Source organism: Gadus macrocephalus, chromosome 3 (assembly GCF_031168955.1).
Source record: "Gadus macrocephalus chromosome 3, ASM3116895v1".
Lineage (NCBI taxonomy): Eukaryota > Metazoa > Chordata > Actinopteri > Gadiformes > Gadidae > Gadus > Gadus macrocephalus.
In genome coordinates this window covers 6,106,086-6,123,952 of record NC_082384.1, presented here as the reverse complement: position 1 = coordinate 6,123,952, position 17,867 = coordinate 6,106,086, and the positions used below count along the sequence as shown (strand labels likewise).

General features: G+C 41.3%; 2 protein-coding genes across 4 annotated transcripts in view; one reads left to right on the top strand and one right to left on the bottom strand.

Moving 5' to 3' along the window:
• The first annotated feature begins 9,715 nt into the window (after positions 1–9,715).
• Positions 9,716–13,698, top strand: spcs3 (signal peptidase complex subunit 3). The gene is made up of 5 exons (XM_060046818.1): positions 9,716–9,999; positions 11,650–11,725; positions 11,888–11,962; positions 12,889–13,004; positions 13,443–13,698. Exons 1-5 carry the CDS (start codon positions 9,857–9,859, stop codon positions 13,573–13,575), a joined length of 543 nt encoding a protein of 180 aa, XP_059902801.1. The 5' UTR covers positions 9,716–9,856; the 3' UTR covers positions 13,576–13,698.
• A 1,764-nt stretch (positions 13,699–15,462) lies between these two features.
• LOC132453828 (glycine receptor subunit beta-like) overlaps positions 15,463–17,867 on the bottom strand; it is a 41,954-nt gene continuing 39,549 nt past the window's right edge. For all 3 annotated transcript variants that reach the window (XM_060046813.1, XM_060046811.1, XM_060046812.1), the window contains one exon: positions 15,463–16,819. In XM_060046813.1, the coding sequence (XP_059902796.1) occupies positions 16,526–16,819 (294 nt within the window). In that variant the 3' untranslated portion in view covers positions 15,463–16,525. The remainder of the gene's footprint in view (positions 16,820–17,867) is intronic.

Below are 17,867 nucleotides of genomic sequence, written 5' to 3'. Positions count from 1 at the left end.
CAAAACGGGTACGGCTAAGTCCGGGTCACGCCCACTTTTGGCGGTGGAAACGCAACCCGTACCGCACCTTTGCGAACCGATCCGTTCCGCACCCTGCAGTGGAAACGCGCCATAGTATGAAGAGAATGGGCACTCGCTGGTTAGTTCCGGTTTTCTGGACTGGTTGCAGTAATAATCTCTGTCCACGCGGGGCCCTCGCAGGCGAGTCCAGAATGAATGGGAGCCTATGGGGTTTTATCCTCAGAATCCACTTTTCTCACAATATAATTTTTTGTCAAGTAATTTGAAAGTTGCGTTCAAAAGGAGGGGCTAAGATAATAAACTCAGCTGAATATTGCATTTTTTAAGGTCACGTATCTGTTCTAAAAAGGCGTTAAAAAAATGCGATGACGTCACACATTGTCATACTGTCAGACAACCCAGTCGCCAAGAAAAAACGTTGACGGTGTACGTTTCCATGAACACTGGAGACGTACTATTACAACGTAAAAACAGCGTGTTATACCTACAGTATCCACGCGTGCCGCTGTGGAGGCGGGTTTCGGGGTTTGGGTTTCACGGCTTTCGCGGCAAATTGTGGACACGATTGTTTAGGGGGGGGGGGGGGGGGGGAGGTAGACTGTTGTTGACCGGGGAGGGGGGGGGGGAGACACGTTTGTTGAGGGGACGACGACGACACGATTGTAGGGGGGGGGGGGGGGAACACGTTAGTTGAAGGGGGACGACGACGACGACACGTATGTTGTGAGGGGGGGGGGGGACACGTTTGTAGGGGGGGGGGGCACGCTCGACAACGAGAGTTGGTTTTTATTGAACGAGACTTCAACACGGAACAGCTGCACGAAACGATGGTCACGTCACTCTCGGTGACGGTGTCGACAACAATGAACACACGAACAATGTTAATAGAACAACACACAACCACATAACATCCCGAACCCATCAACCCCACTTAATCCTAACAACAAAACAAGTTAACAAAAGCCCCATTTGTCAACTGACAACCCCAATTCCCAGAATCCCCCGCGGCTCCGGAACACGGCGTAGCTTATATTAATCTTTATTATCCGAATGGGAAATGCAATATTTTAGGACAGATACACCATTAAACGCGTTTCTAATGACATTGATTTGTCATTGATTTGATCGGATCGCTCGCATGTTTCAACGTCAGGTTGTTAGGCTGCTTTCGCTAAACTAGCAGCTCACGTGCTTCCTGCGTTTGTGTTATTAAACTGTTACTTTATGTAACTTTTAATGATATCATCTTGTTAGAAACACGTATATCTGAGAGGCAACCCAGTCGCCAAAAGCATTCGTTGACAGTGTACGTTTCGTGAACACTGGATTACGTCGCATTTCAACATAAAATAGCGTGTTATACACACACACACACACGCACGCACACACACACACACACACACGCACACACACACACACGCACACAGACACACACACACACACACACACACACACACACACACACACACACACACACGCACACGGTGCATTTCGCTGCTAAAACAACAACAACAAAATATTCCCTCAATTATTATTACTAAAGAACCGTTTTCCAAAGAACGAAATGTAAACCAATGCATTCTGAATGGGAGTGTTTCTCCGATTTTTCCATGCTACACAGAACGAAATGTAAACCCATGCAAATAAAGACTTCATGGTCATAATAATTTAAATATCATTAATCTCCGTGTGTTGGGTGGTATTCTATTTTTTTCAACGGGGCTGCATCCAGTCACTTGACCGTCATGCTGCTAAGGTGGTTGCTATCGACCGCCCCCTCTAATCCTTACATGGCTCTAAAAACCACGCGGCAAAGGAGCTGCCGTAAATTGTGTTGTTTTTGTCGTAAACTGGGGTCCGACGGTTAAAAAATAGACAGATATTCCGAGGTATCCTTAAAAGGCAGCTTGGATGTTAACCCTATTTTCTGCAGTTTAGACTTCTTCTATAACCTATTTTTGAAAGCAAAACACCAAGTTCATTGATTTAACGAGGCAGGGTTATTTGAAACAATTTATTCAATAAATATTTGTGAGAGGTCATTCCTTCTCCTGAGTTTGCTTCCTATTTATGTCTAGTGTACACCCCTACTGTCCAAAAGCATCCCCCCCCCCTCCCCATATGGATTTGGAGAGTTGTTGCCACGTCCCAGTGGTGGAAGTATCATATAATATGAAAGAGGGCATTCAATTATACTACAATGATCAATTAGGAGGCCGAAGCCCTAAAGGAAGTGATACAATAGGTGACTGAGGCGAGAACATTTAAGTAAACTGTACCTTGGGGTCTCTTATATATCAAAGGGGGTTTCAAAGGACGCATACGCTTCAACCTGTGGCTCCAGCCCTACAGGAAATGACTCAGCAAGTGCTCCATCTCGTTGCACCTGCACCCAGCGTCTCGCTTGCAAGATTTTGGCCTGAAGTTCTTCCCAGACCTATACCCTAACAGTCCAACATGCATATCTGAGAATCAGGCCTCTCTTCAATAATGACAAAATGTTATGAGAGAAATACAGATTCACTTTTTGTTATCTCATAAGCGGCGTGGTGCCGGCTCCTTTTGACCTTTTGACCCCAGACTTCAAAGACGTGGCCACAGGCCAGCTGTGTCTACACACATTAAGCCACAAATGTACACCTCCATCCCGCAAAAAATGGGGCCTAGAAACTAACCTCTGTCTTATATACATTGACTGTACTGTTGGAGGTCACGCCCCTTTTCCGGCCTTTTCGAGATAGCTAGGGATGCTCAAATGTTTACACACATTTCCCGGGGCCCCGAGAACGACATATCCAAGATTTGTAGTTCTAGCCCATAGAGAAAAAAAGTTTTCCCAAATGGACTGTCATTTGGACAAAGCCCCTTCAGAAGTGTTGCCTGCGAGACCTAATGGTTCAGAATGTGGTGGAAAAACAGTTTTTGAGATAGGAAGGTCCTACTGCCCTGAAATTTGAATACCATATTCTAGGGCCTAACTGGGACCCCCGCACCGAAACTTGGCCCGGTCGGACCCCGAGTGCAGGAAGGGGGGGCCTGGACTTTCATAATCTTCGCTCGGTGAATGTAAAGGATGTTTGGTCGGATGTTATGACGAAGAATCATAATGTGAATGGGAATATTCTATTAATGTCTTGATATCATCTTTCGTCTCAACACTTCTGCTGCAGCCGCTTAAAGTCTCACTCCGAGAACCTTAAAATATGAATCAATCCATTAGAAGTATGAAAATATCTTCCCGGTCGTGCAACAGGGCAAACAAGGTGTCCTTTGACATCTACGTTTCGAGACGATTGCAACAGTGCCACACATGATCCTATTTGAATATGTTTCGGGGTAGTAATTAGCTGTCGATTTTGGAGGCCTTTATCAATAATGACCAGCTATAGATTTGCTTCCTGATGGAGATTTTTGACAAATTACATGTTAATTAGCATCTACACGTTAAGCTGAGTCCAATGAGATCAAGCTCGCCCTCTTGCTACACCGAGATCATGTCCTAGACCTAGGTGTACCATGTAAAATACATGTTACCATTAGCTAGAGTGTCATGCTTGGTGTCATTGGACTCAGCTCAACGTGTAGATGCTAAATAACATGTCATTTGTCAACATTTTTCATCGGGAAGCAAATCAATAGCTGCTCATTATTGATTAAGGCCTCCAATTTCGACAGCTAATTACTACCATTAAACATGTTCGAATATGCTCATGTGTGGCACCGTTGCAATCGCCTGGAAGTGTAGATGTTGAAGGACACCTTGTTCGTTCTCCTACGCCACCGGGAAGATATTTACATGCTTCTGATTGACTAATGAATTGATTCAGCTATTCCCCCAGAAGTCTGGGGTCAAAAGGTCAAAAGGTCAAAAGGAGACGGCACCAGTCCCGTTGAAAAAAATAGAATACCACCCAACACACGGAGATTAATGATATTTAAATGATTATGACAATGAAGTCTTTATTTGCATGGGTTTACATTTCGTTCTGTGTAGCATGGAAAAATCGGAGAAACACTCCCATTCAGAATGCATTGGTTTACATTTCGTTCTTTGGAAAACGGTTCTTTAGTAATAATATTTGAGGGAATATTTTGTTGTTGTTGTTTTAGCAGCGAAATGCACCGTGTGCGTGTGTGTGTGTGTGTGTGTGTGTGTGTGTGTGTGTGTGTGTGTGTGTGTGTGTGTCTGTGCGTGCGTGCGTGCGTGCGTGCGTGCGTGCGTGCGTGCGTGCGTGCGTGCGTGCGTGCGTGTGTGTGTGTGTGTGTGTGTGTGTGTGTGTGTGTGTGTGTGTGTGTGTGTGTGTGTGTGTGCGTGCGTGTGTGTGTGTATAACACGCTATTTTATGTTGAAATGCGACGTAATCCAGTGTTCACGAAACGTACACTGTCAACGAATGCTTTTGGCGACTGGGTTGCCTCTCAGATATACGTGTTTCTAACAAGATGATATCATTAAAAGTTACATAAAGTAACAGTTTAATAACACAAACGCAGGAAGCACGTGAGCTGCTAGTTTAGCGAAAGCAGCCTAACAACCTGACGTTGAAACATGCGAGCGATCCGATCAAATCCTAATAACTATAAAACTAAAGATCAGACACAATCACTGACTGAAGATTATGCAAGTAAAAAGTATATTTCTCGCTAGAAATGTTATTAGAAACACGTTTAACGGTGAATCGGTCCTAAAATATTACATTTCCCATTCAGATAATAAAGATTAATAAAGATCATACACATTCACTGACTGAAGATTATGTAAGGAAAATGTACATTTCTCGCTAGAAATGTCATTAGAAACGCGTTTAATGGTGTATCTGTCCTAAAATATTGCATTTCCCATTCGGATAATAAAGATTAATATAAGCTACGCCGTGTTCCGGAGCCGCGGGGGATTCTGGGAATTGGGGTTGTCAGTTGACAAATGGGGCTTTTGTTAACTTGTTTTGTTGTTAGGATTAAGTGGGGTTGATGGGTTCGGGATGTTATGTGGTTGTGTGTTGTTCTATTAACATTGTTCGTGCGTTCATTGTTGTCGACACCGTCACCGAGAGTGACGTGACCATCGTTTCGTGCAGCTGTTCCGTGTTGAAGTCTCGTTCAATAAAAACCAACTCTCGTTGTCGAGCGTTCAATAAAAACCAACTCTCGTTGTCGATCGTGCACCCCCCCCCCCCTACAAACGTGTCTCCCCCCCCTCAACAAACGTGTCGTCGTCGTCGTCCCCCTTCAACTAACGTGTTTCCCCCCCCCCCCCCCCTACAATCGTGTCGTCGTCGTCCCCTCAACAAACGTGTCTCCCCCCCCCCTCCCCGGTCAACAACAGTCTACCCCCCCCCCCCCTAAACAATCGTGTCCACAATTTGCCGCGAAAGCCGTGAAACCCAAACCCCGAAACCCGCCTCCACTGCGGCACGCGTGGATACTGTAGGTATAACACGCTGTTTTTACGTTGTAATAGTACGTCTCCAGTGTTCATGGAAACGTACACCGTCGACGTTTTTTCTTGGCGACTGGGTTGTGTCAGAGGTACTGCTTTACGGCAGTTTCTGAAGCACTTCGGCATTTCCCTTTTCCCTCAACGATAACACCAGCTGTTGGAGGTAAGGCTTTTTCTTGCTTAATACACTAGTTACAGAGTTTTAGTGAGCTAATGTAAAAAAAATGAATGCGCGAATGTTTTACATATGTATGTAATTTACAGAGAGTGTTTTTTTTTAATCCAGATGATAAAGCTTTTGTTTTGGTAACGGTTATGAGCCATTTCTTTCTCCTGAAATAGAAACCTGGATTAGAATCATAATTTTAAGACTGCATCAACTTAGTTTACATCAGTAAACAATTTCCTAGAGAGCAGTGTTCTGTTGTACTCCTCCTCATGCCTCTTCCTTTCTTGATCTCTACAGTTGGACCTTGATGCTGTGACAACGGACAAGTCTTCTTCTTCTGTCCTTTTTCCCTGCCTCTGTTCTGTATGTTCAGTGTTGTTAAATAATTTCTCTTTTTTTTTTAATTATTTACTATTAGTTACTGTTCTTATTGTGTTCTTGTTAGTGTGATGTTTGAATAAACTTGCCTGTTGCAATGTTGGTATAATGTTAGTATAATTACTGTTATACAACTGTTAATGTTTCAATGTGACCCAGACCATGTTTCTCATTTAACAAACATGTGTAGCTTATAATGTGTTGCAGGGCAGAGCAATTATATTCAATGGCTTAAAACAAACCCATCTGTAAAGATCAGTGAATGCATAGAAATCAATGACAAGTGGTGTAGATGGTTTTCCCTCTATGCAAGGTCATTAGCCCAAGTCCTACAAAAAAAACACGACTGTAATAGCAGATGTTGAAGTTGTTAAATCGTTAACAAACAATTTGTATGGAACAATCGGTTAAGGTTTGTTAAGTGCTTGAGTCTCGACACTTTAGAGAATGTCTAGCGCGCAACTTGAATAAGCCATGTGCGATTTTACCCGGGCTCCAGCGCAACTTTCCCTACCAGGTGCAGCCTCAGGTAGCCTAGGGCCATTCATACAGGAGCAAGCAAGAACGTTACCTTTTTCTGTCCTTGGGAAACGAAAAGACGGACAATCCGTTTCCACTGATAGAGCAGTTTATCATGGCACATTTACGAGGCATTTCTTTTTTAAACTATCTTTATTTTCGAAAAATAGACGTGATGAATGATATTGAGCGGGACATTGACTGTATTATTTACGGTGGTCATACCGTACTTACCATGTATATAACACATTGAACATTGAACACAAGAAATGGAAGAAATTCCATTCATGTCCATGTACTTTCACCATACATAACTATATAAAAAATAAAAGGGCCTGCAGGAAAATATAAATACAGTACGCAAAAATTAACTTTGACGGAAAGTCCAACTTAAGATAATGTTTCTGATTGTGCTTCAGCTTCAGATTGGTGCTTCAGCCCCAAACTGTAAGAAATCGAAAGGACATAAGTACTCATTCATTCGACTTTTGAACTATAATCTATATTGAACTTGCGGAATCTACAATAAAATTTGCGATATTTCAACGACAAGCAGGTGAAAGAGACATATTTACTCCCATTCAATCTTGACTCGCCCGCGATCACCCCCAGTGGATGTCTAATGGAACTACAACCAAGATCGGTACAATGGGGCGTATAGGAAGTGCCCAGGCTCTTCGTAGACGGGCTCTGGCTGTACCTTGGGGTCTCTTATATATCAAAGAGGGTCTCAAAGGACACATACGCATCAACCTGTGGCTCCAGCCCTACAGGAAATGACACAGCAAGTGCTCCATCTCGTTGCACCTCACCTAGCGGCTCGCTTGCAAGATTTTGGCCTGAAGTTCTTCCCAGACCTACACCTTAGCCATCCAACATGCATATCTGAGAATCAGGCCTCTCTTTAATAATGACAAAAGGTTATGAGAGAAATACAGATAAACTTTTTGTCATCTCATAATCGGCATGGTGCAGGCTCCTTTTGACCTTTTGACCCCAGACTTCAAAAACGTGGCCACAGGCCAGCTGTGTCTACACACCCTAAGCCATAAATGTGGGTGTTGGAGGAGAAATCCTGACAGGGGGGGGGGGGGGGGGAGTGAGACGACTGTGGCTGTGGTGTCAAGCAAGGGGCCACTGGCCCTCTTTTTACTTGGCTGATGATAGGCCTCTGATCTTTGTAAGCCCCAAACAAAAATTCACATTGTCTTGGGCCTTCGCCGATCGGGGGGCCTATCATGGGCCAGTATAAAAAAAGAAAAATCTGCAGCTCATGATAGGCCCCCCGATCGGCATAGGCCCTGGGGCTTCAGCCCAGGCAAGCCTGTGCATTAAGGCGGCCTTGTGCATCGGAAGTGACTTGTGTGTAGGCCTACTTGGGGCCGTTAAATATTCCAGGATGCATTTCGCATTTCTGTTTTAAAATATGTTGTATGTTACAAATTTCTCCTACGGGGATTAATAAAGTTGTATCTTATCTTATCTTATCTTATCTTATCTTATCTTATCTTATGTTGTATGTTAGCTTAAAATAGGCTATATAGGAACATTTTAAAAGTAAAACAAAGATGGAGGCCTATTCATTCAAAATATTGACATACTATTATTTTAAAATGAAAGAGGTTTTTTTTTTTATGTAATGTCGCTGATAGAGGAAACCCATCGCAACGGCAACGGAAATCCCGGTCGGATCCATCTGATCGTTTGTGTATGTGTGTTTCTATTCTATTCTCGTTCGTTCGTAATTCTCATATCAATAGCCTACCCTCCAATAATATAATAATAGGCTATATAGGAACATTGAGAAACGGCAATCTCATGCAATCTTTTTCAAGCCACTGATTGTTTAAATGCAGGGTACAGCTGGCTTGCCGTGTGAATACGCATAACTTTTCATTTATATTCATTAAAAATATGAACATACTATTTTGAAACTAAAGAGGCTGGTGTTTTGTTTTATATAATTTGTTCATATTGTTCAGTAGTTATATGCCCACATGAGGCCGTAGCACAGTTAACAGATGAGCTGAGGTGGTGACGTCATCGAGTCCACTGCTGTTCCAATTGCAGGTACTCCCGTCCTCGGAAGTGTGTACTTCCCAAGTGCGAACTTCCAAGTCCACGAGTCCGCAGTTCGCGTATACTTGGTATTGAGAAACGGCTTCATAAAACGGCTAATAAAACGCTTGTGGTGACGTTTTGAAAAGAGAAAACTTAAACAAATGTAGTACATGGCATAAAGATAATTATGAGCCTTTGATTTATATCCAGTCATTTTTTGTGGAGACACATTCCTGTTCCCCACTTGAATTGGAGTGAACGGAGATGTCTACTTCTGGGCTCTATGAATCGAGGGACCCGTCCACATGCTTGGCCGCTGAGCACTGGTGGATTGTGGAAGTATGCACTGCTCCTGGGGGGTTTATATCGAGCCGGTTCCGTGTAGAGCCGTAAAGCAATTCGGTGCTTCGCGAGATACGCGACTCCCGCGAGAGTGGGCGGCGGGTCGCCGGCAGAAACTTGCATATTTCCTTTTTCCGCCAAGATGTGATAGGGGGAGTCGAAACAATGACCAATCGACCCATAAAGTGTTATAGAACCATCACAATGACTCCTCCTAACCTGTTATGTTAATGTAAATTAAGCCAAAAAAGTTGCATAGTTCCCCTTTAAAGAAAGGCCTGAGTAAGGCCTAGAGAGTAAGGAAGAGCTCTTTGCTTCCTATGAATTAGCTCTCCTGAATATTGCTCTGCAATACAAATGAACAGTCAATATTCAAATTGACTTTCAAATTATACTGGCTATAAATTATTTACTTTTATAATTATTCGGCCTACTTTGAACTACAGTGGAACAGTAGGTCAAGCCAAGTGTTTTGAAGTAAATTTGAGTTCAATATATAAAACTTACTAAGGCACTTACTTATTTTGCACGAATAGATTTTGATAAATAAAGCACTTACCTAAACTTTGATGTAACACAAATATGTCAGAAGTTGAGCATGCAAACTAACTGGTTATGAGTGTAATCATCCTTCTCAAGGAAACTGTTTAAGAACCAATTTCGTCTACTACCGGTATATTGTTATTTTCCTTTATTTATGTGTACTTGTTATTTATGACTCGCTCGAGTCCAGGTGGGGGCGATAATGCACCATGCTGCTGGTCATGTAGGCAGCCGATCAGCGAGCAGAGGAAGAATGCTTTCGCACAGGCTTCCGCGTTACACTTCCGGGTACCACAGATAGATCTTTCAACGGCCACAAGCCGGAGTACAAAGCAATTGTTTTTATTTCCCCGAATTTTTTTTGTACTCGCCCTTTTTACAGAATGAATACTGCTTTGTCGAGGGCCAATTCCCTGTTCGCCTTCTCCCTGAGCGTGATGGCTGCGCTCACCTTCGGCTGCTTCATCACAACAGCCTTCAAAGACAGGCGGGTTCCCGTGAACGTCCACGTCTCCAGAGTTATGCTGTAAGAACCCTTTAAAACCCCAGTGTTGTAAATCAAACCATCTCAAAAGGCATGTGGGTTCTTCATTTAGAGATGTGTTTTAAACCTGATACCGTAGTGCATTTCTTTCGTTTCAAAATGTGCGTGATTACGTTTAAAAAATCCTCCTTCAAAGACTGACTGGCCTTTCGTATTCAACACAAACCCGATCAGTATACTATACTACTGTACTATTATATTACTGGGTCTCATAGTGATCTCATTGGAAACATTGAGGCAGAATAGAAGGCATTGTTTATATTTGCACCCCGGTCCCCTGTAGTGACGGGTCATTGAAGATATGCACACTGCCTGTCGTTATCTCACCAGACCGTTATAACACCAGATGTTCCCCCTGCACTATGCTACATTAAATTAGCATGTGCTTACAAAGTCCGAAGTAACATCACTGAGAAATTATAAGTAGCTAGCTCACATGCTTTTCTAAACATCAGACTAATTTCGTTGTTTAGCGAATTAAAACCTGACATAGGAAGTACCATCGATGCCTAGCTCCTAGTAACACGTTGGTGTCATTAGATCCTACTTTGGTGTGTAGTGCAATACATCAGGCCTGCAATGTTTGAGTGGCTGGTGGTAAGTGATTGACAGGCCCTCTGTCCTGTCTTTGAAACTAATTATTTTAAGATTTGATTATGCAAAACTTATGTTACACCATAGAACAAGGGCTAACACAAGCACCTAAACTAAAGGTTTGGCTTATGTGTGGGTGATAACCCACACATAAGCCATAATAATAACTGCCATCAATGGAATATTTGAATATTTGTATTCTTATTCTTCTAACATCACAAGTGTGAGTGTCCAGGCAGATGTGTGCTTGATAGATCAGTCTACCATTGGTTTTTCCACTCTACTATACAGCCCAGCACGGCTGGGATTTGCATTTCCATCACAACCGGGTATCGTGCTTGAAGGTGTGTCTTTAACTTATGACGCGCTTGTCTAGAGTCTACGCCACAACACTCACACTTGTATTGCCTATTTATTTAGTTTTATTTAATATCCTACCATAATTTGGCCGATACCGATATCCGATATTCATTTTGCTGTTATGGCTGATAACCGATGTTTAGTCTATAGATTAGTCTATACTTACTTGGCATTTAAGCATAGCCAATGAAAGTGACAAAGTCATTAATTCTCTAGGGAAAAAGCAACACTGAGCGATTAGGGAGACAGCATCAACAACATGAAAACAATTGAAAAGTACACTTACCACTCAGAAATGGCGAAAATGTCACGCCAACCTGGGGTATTTTTCAAAAAAAAATTACATTGCGTGCTCAATGTCATTTCATCACTTTTTTTAACATATAAATATTTTTATTAGAAAATGGTTCACAAATGGTTCTTGTCCTTGTTCTTATCTATGAAGAATAACATTCAGGTACTGTAGCATTAAGTCATTTTTGCATGGAATATAATTTTTTGTCTCGTGAACCATTCGCATGCATCACACATACATTTCCTTTAATTGCAGTATGTAATAAAGCAGGGTGATTTCATAAAAGACATCTTAGAAATTCATTTGTAACATAATGCTCTATGATTTAAGATGTTGTTTTAACTTTCTGTCTGTTTTCTACCTTAATGACCTCCTTTTAACAGTAAGAATGTTGATGACTTCACCGGTCCCAGAGAGCGTAGTGACCTAGGTTTCATCAACTTCGACCTCTCTGCAAATATCCTTTTGACTAGTTATTTTTAGCCATGCCATCACATTTTGTTGTTTGTCTTAAACTTGTATATAACTATTTAGTTTCACATGTTTTGTTTTCTAAATATTGGTTGGATGTTGCTGTAAGACACTTGAGATCTTTTAAATGCCCCTTAACCATTCATACATTTGCAGCCAATTTTCGATTGGAATGTCAAGCAGCTCTTTCTTTATCTTTCTGCAGAGTACGCTACTAAGAGTAATGTAAGTTATGGTTCCCATTCAAACCTGTACCCCTGTCTGCACACAGCACTTATGTTTGCATGGAAGCAAAAAATTCAGTGTGTAGAATTGAATGGCATCGTGCGGATCAGACTTGGCAAAAATGTGATATAATATTCTTAAGTATGTTTTACTTGTGTATAATCCCATGAAAATAAGAGAAGTCATGTTAACATTACCTTAGTTGGAGTTTATATCGTTCCTTTATATGTTTCGGGGTAAGAGTTGTAGTAGGGAGAAGTGCATGCTATCCCCATGGCTACGACACATTTGTGATTAAAAAAAATAAATAAAAAAAAACCTCACAATTGGGGGCATCCCGGTGGTTCACCGGGTAGAGGGCGAACCATTAAGGCCCAGTCCTGATCACAGCGGGTTCGATTCCTGCCCGTGGTCCTTGCTGCATGTCTTCTGCTCTATCTCCCATACCTCTCGTTCTATCGAGATGAATGATCAATGCATTTAACAGATAATTATAAGTCTATGAATGTAGTTTACCATTATGGATGTAGTAAGAAGACTTTCAAACACTTCAAATAGGCTTTTACTTCCACCATATCCGACTAAGGGTGAGATTCTACATCCAACATCCGACATATGGCTAAACATGCATTCATAAAATAAGACACGATAACATTTTCATCAAATGTACACTAATTGGCCTGTACATTATTTTATTTATTTTTACCATGTGGTGAGCCTGTGGAATTTGAATACAATGATACAGAATAAACCCCTCCTTCTGTTAAAAAATTCTAACCTATATGTGCACAATATTAAGCCTGTAGTTTTTAATGTAACATTGCACTGAAATCTAAAACCATTGTCCTCCTACATCTGTATTTTACTATTGAAGCATGTCCTCTCGGTAAAGACGGTGTGTGTGTCTGTGTGTGTTTGTGTTGCAGTCTCTCAACCAGGTAGTGCTGTGGGACAAGATTGTCCTTCGAGGTGAAAACTCCAATTTGGTCCTCCGAGACATGAAGTCCAAATACTTCTTCTTCGATGATGGTAATGGACTAAGGTAAGCTGCACAACTCTCCTTATTTGCTAGGTAAGGGAGGACAAATATTTCCATTTAAGTGTAGGCACCCGATAATGGACAACTTTTGCATTTCCAAACTAGACTATCGTACAATGTGATATGAAATATGAAAAGCCTTTTTATATAAAAATATGGACAATTAGCTAAAGTGGAGGAAGTCACAATATTCTATTTCTTGATCCTAGTAATAACATTGTAAAGCAGAATCCCTTTTCTTTCATATGCCATCTTTTTAAATAACCTGGTGACTTCACTTTAACCTTCCAAAGAAGGAGGCCTCATCTGCCTAGTCCAAATTACATAGTGTAGACCTTTTTAAAAAATCTTGACTAAGTCTGCTATTTTGCAACTGTTCTCTTCATTGTTCTTTGCTGCTGATATACTATGTTAGCTAATCCATATGTGTATACTTTTTAGGGCTAACAAGAACATCACTCTGACCTTGTCTTGGAATGTAGTTCCCAACGCTGGAATACTCCCATTGGTATCTGGGAATGGCTTTGTCAGTCTCCCCTTCCCAGAAACCTATGAGACCACCAAGAGTTACTAATTGAGACCCTTAAAATGCGGGACGCAAACGCTGCCTTAATGCAGCTTGTTTGGAATGTCAGCCGTACCCATCTGCAGTTGTAAATGGTTTTCTTTTTTGTGAAAAAATAAAATCTGAATTGTGTTTCTGGATATTTTATTTTTACAGTCTAACTTGAGAATACAAATAGTATATATGGCTGGAAGTTAATTGCAAGAGTTGGTTTGGACACAAATGTTATCTCTAATAATATTCTCAACCAAACAAACTAAACGGTTTTGCCCTATGGCCAACTGTAGTATTGAAGCAGAATGCCTTTCCCCAAACACATAACATACAACATACATAACTAGTGGGTGCACTGTACTGTCTCCGCACACTCTGTCTGAAGCCGTTCTCTCGCTCTCTCTGTCTCCCTTCTTTGCTTCCTCTCACGTTTTGTTTAGTCCAGCACGATAATAGTCTGAGAAACACTCCCATTCAAAATGCATTGTTTTACATTTTGTTCTGTATAGTACGAAAAAGTCTATATTTCGTCGTAAGGGACGTAGTTAGTTTCAGTTTTTGAGGAGGTCTGCTGCAAAAATTGGAGTGTCCATTATACACGGCGCATACCCTTTGTTATATTTGAGGTTTTGACGTATACATAACTAGAGGGTGCACTGCACTATCTGCGCAAACCTACGCGGTTTGAAAGTCGTTCTGTGTAGCACGAAAAAGTCGGAGAAACGCTCCAAATCCAAATGCATAGGTTTACATTTCATTCTGTTTAGCACAAAAAAGTCGGGACAATCGTGCTCTGGGACACGATTCAATAGGTTAATTTTCTTGAGCATTAGCACGAAATCGCCGTTGATACCGGGTTGGCCCATAAATTAACCCAGTTGTTTATTGGATTTGTGTCCAAGATGATATGGACGGTTAATTTTACTGTCATTTGAAAATTTGTCTCATTGAATTACTATTACTCGACCCGGTGAAATTATAGCCGGCTGACCAATCACAGAGCTGCATCGCATTTTCTTCCCAACCACGGCAGACTCGGCAGCATTCTGATTTAATGTAGGGTTTATTTCCTCAGAAACCGTATTTTTAGAAGTTGATTGTAAAAGAATGAATTAAGAAAATAAAATCAGAATATCTTCGGCCCTAGTGGGCCCTGACGGTTTCCCTCTGTTTTTGAAGGAGGATATACAAAAAATACTTGTATACATGTATTCTTTGGCAAGACAGAGACAAGTCAAGTGTAAATCCCAACGAGTCTAAGAGGAGTCGCCGCTTTTCCACTGCATGGTACCAGCTCGACACGACTCGACACGACTCGACTCAGCTCGCATTTTTTGCGTTTCCACCGCGGTACCATGGTATCTGGTACCTGAAGTGGCTGCTTTTTCTAGTACCTACTCGCTCTAGGTTCCAAGCGAGCTGAGCCGAAGCTAAAATGTGACGTCGGCAGACGGCCGGCGACTGATTGGCCAGAGAGTGTGACGAAGTCACGAGAGCGACATGGCAACCATGCTGGTAACATCCATAGCAGCGCCGCAGCCAACATGTTCCACTTCTCCAACTTCTTCAACATGCCAGCTAATAATAGTAATGTGATCGATGTCCTCCATTGTTGTTATGTGGGTTCTGTCCATGTGTGGGTTGCGTATGTGTTGTTTGCGTCGCGTACACAAATACGTCACGGCCCTTTCGCGCAGCCGACCCCGCCCACGTCCAGGAGGTACTATTTGCGGTGGAAAAGCACCCGTGCTGCTACCGTGTCGAGTCGTGTCGTGTCGAGTCGTGTCGAGTCGAGCTACATGTGCGGTGGAAAAGCGGCAATACAAAATGTCCCGAGTCCTACAGCCCTTGTGTGTTACCATTCATGAATATGATATAGGGTCAAGAACTGTTGGCAATTAATTGGAGAAAGCCACTGGCAACTAGGCCAGCTTAGCTGCATATTTATTTTACTTTTATATTGCACCACAATATAAAAAAAGGACAAGATATTTAAAACAACCTTAATTGAATGCATAAAAAATATTCACAATATATTTCAAACAATTAGAGATTTCCGAGATGGGACCATTTAAATTGTCTGTATGTAAGTTTTAAGGGCTATAATTGTAATTAGAAATGGAATAACCAGCCGTCAGCTATTATTGACTAAAGGGCGCTGTGAGAATATCCATCTTGAGTTGACTGTGCCTGGTGCCTTACAACGCTAATTTCTGACCAATCAGGGGATTTCTTCCGTGGCTCATTCGGGGAATCCATCTTACCTGTCCATCACCGGTGTGTGAAATGCAGCGCTTCTTATATGCGGGGAAACGCAAGGGGAGGGGATGCCTTTCAGTTTAATTTCAAAATCCTCCATTCTCTTTTCTGCTGTTTCTTTACAACTCACAAATCTCACCTAATGCACCTTGAATGATACGGCAAAAAATATACTCACAATCATCATCAAAATTTGCTTTCCTAATATTATCAGCTGTATACACACCAAATGTATCATTACCATTACAGATCTTCACAGGTTTAAATAGTGTTGTGTGCCCATGCAACATTGACAGCTGTTTAATGAATACATATGTAACAAAGGGTCAAAAGGGTTTGGGGTAAAATAAGTTATGTACCTCAACATACTTTAACTTGCTTTGCATTTTTGTCATATGTGTACATTCTGGTGACTAGAACAACAATGCTGTCTTATTTTCTGCATAATTATAGGGAGTATATAGTATATATCTTTTATTTAAATATTAGTTCATGCCTGCCTTGATAAAAAAGCTTTCCCAATTAGATAAAAGCATTCATCTTAATCATGAACTATTATGTTTGGCAGGTAGAATTATCATAATATATGTACAAATATAATTGTAAAACTGTCTATGGAACATATTATTTTCTTGAATAGCCAAAGGGGATGTTCCTTCATTAATAGAACAAGCAGAACAAATTTCTAAATCAATATATCCTCCTTCTAAAGATAGACGGACCAGTAAACAACATTAAAAAACAGAAATGAAAAGGGGAAGAGAGCTCGTGCATAAAGATCAACCCGTTTTGCTGCGGCTGGAATCACAGGCTTGGGTGGGGGGGGTTTCTTGTTGGCTTTGCTTTTTGATTTACCAAGGGCTCCCAGCACCTCCACAGGTTTACCATAGCAGTCAAAGTTGGAAAGCTCAAAGTCTCGGGGCAAAGATCCCACAATACTGAAGTCGTTGGCGCGTAGGTCAGACTTGGAGGTGCAAACTTTCTTCCGAGTTTCTACCACCTGCCAGAAGCAAGGGAAAGAAAGATATGAGAAAAACAAAGGAAAATATGAAATGTATGGAATTGTGTTCCACAACATACATTTTGAACTAATATATTTCAATGGGGTTCACATTTAACTGATTTGTCTGGGAACCAGAGCCTTTCCCAGCTTATGTTTTATTTACGCTGGTGGGGTCTGGCTCCCCTCCTGTTCAGGCAGATTTCCAGCAGACCAGGCCGTAATAAGACTGATCACAAATTTATTTAATATTGGGCCGGTTTGATATGATGACCCAGAAGACCCTGACAACCTAGATGGCTGCTGCCGATGTACCACGTTTCAATGCTCTGATTGGTTCTAGGTATACCCAATTGCATCCAGAAGCATTGTGGTCTAAACTTGTCGCAAATTGGGCAGGTGATGTTAGGATGCATTTAAGAAGTTATATTAAAGGAATCGGTTGGCTCTGGCTGATTTGGTTTTGAAATCAAGCAGAACCTTAATTCTGATTTTTCATTATTTCTACATGGAGAACTACTTTATTTCACAGACCACAAAAGAAAAACTCCACCACCAAAAATAGTGATAATAATAATAATTGAGATAACAGCAAATAAAACGTTAATTACTCTCTTCAATGTGACCAGGGTTTCGGCCAACATCCGTTATATGTTCGAGTAGCCTGTTGAAATTATCCGTGGCCACATTACATGTTTTAATTTACAAAATCTGAAAGCTATCAAAACTATCAATATGTGAAAATATGTTTATTTTTTCGATGTCCTGTACCCATATTTGTCTCTACATTTGTTTTCAATGTAATGACCGAAATCTCAGTTTTATTTTATCCTTCTCTGTGCAAATGTATCACAAAGGGAAATAGTAGGCTTTTGACGGAAGTAAAAGTACCATCATGAACAATTAGAAAAATGCAGATGTTTCACATCATATGGCTTTTCAGCCCAATTGCAAAAATGTGTCAAGCTCCTCCCCTAAAATGGGAGGTTACGTTTTGGAATGTATATCTTTACGTCAGTATACACATATCCATATTAACCAATAGGAA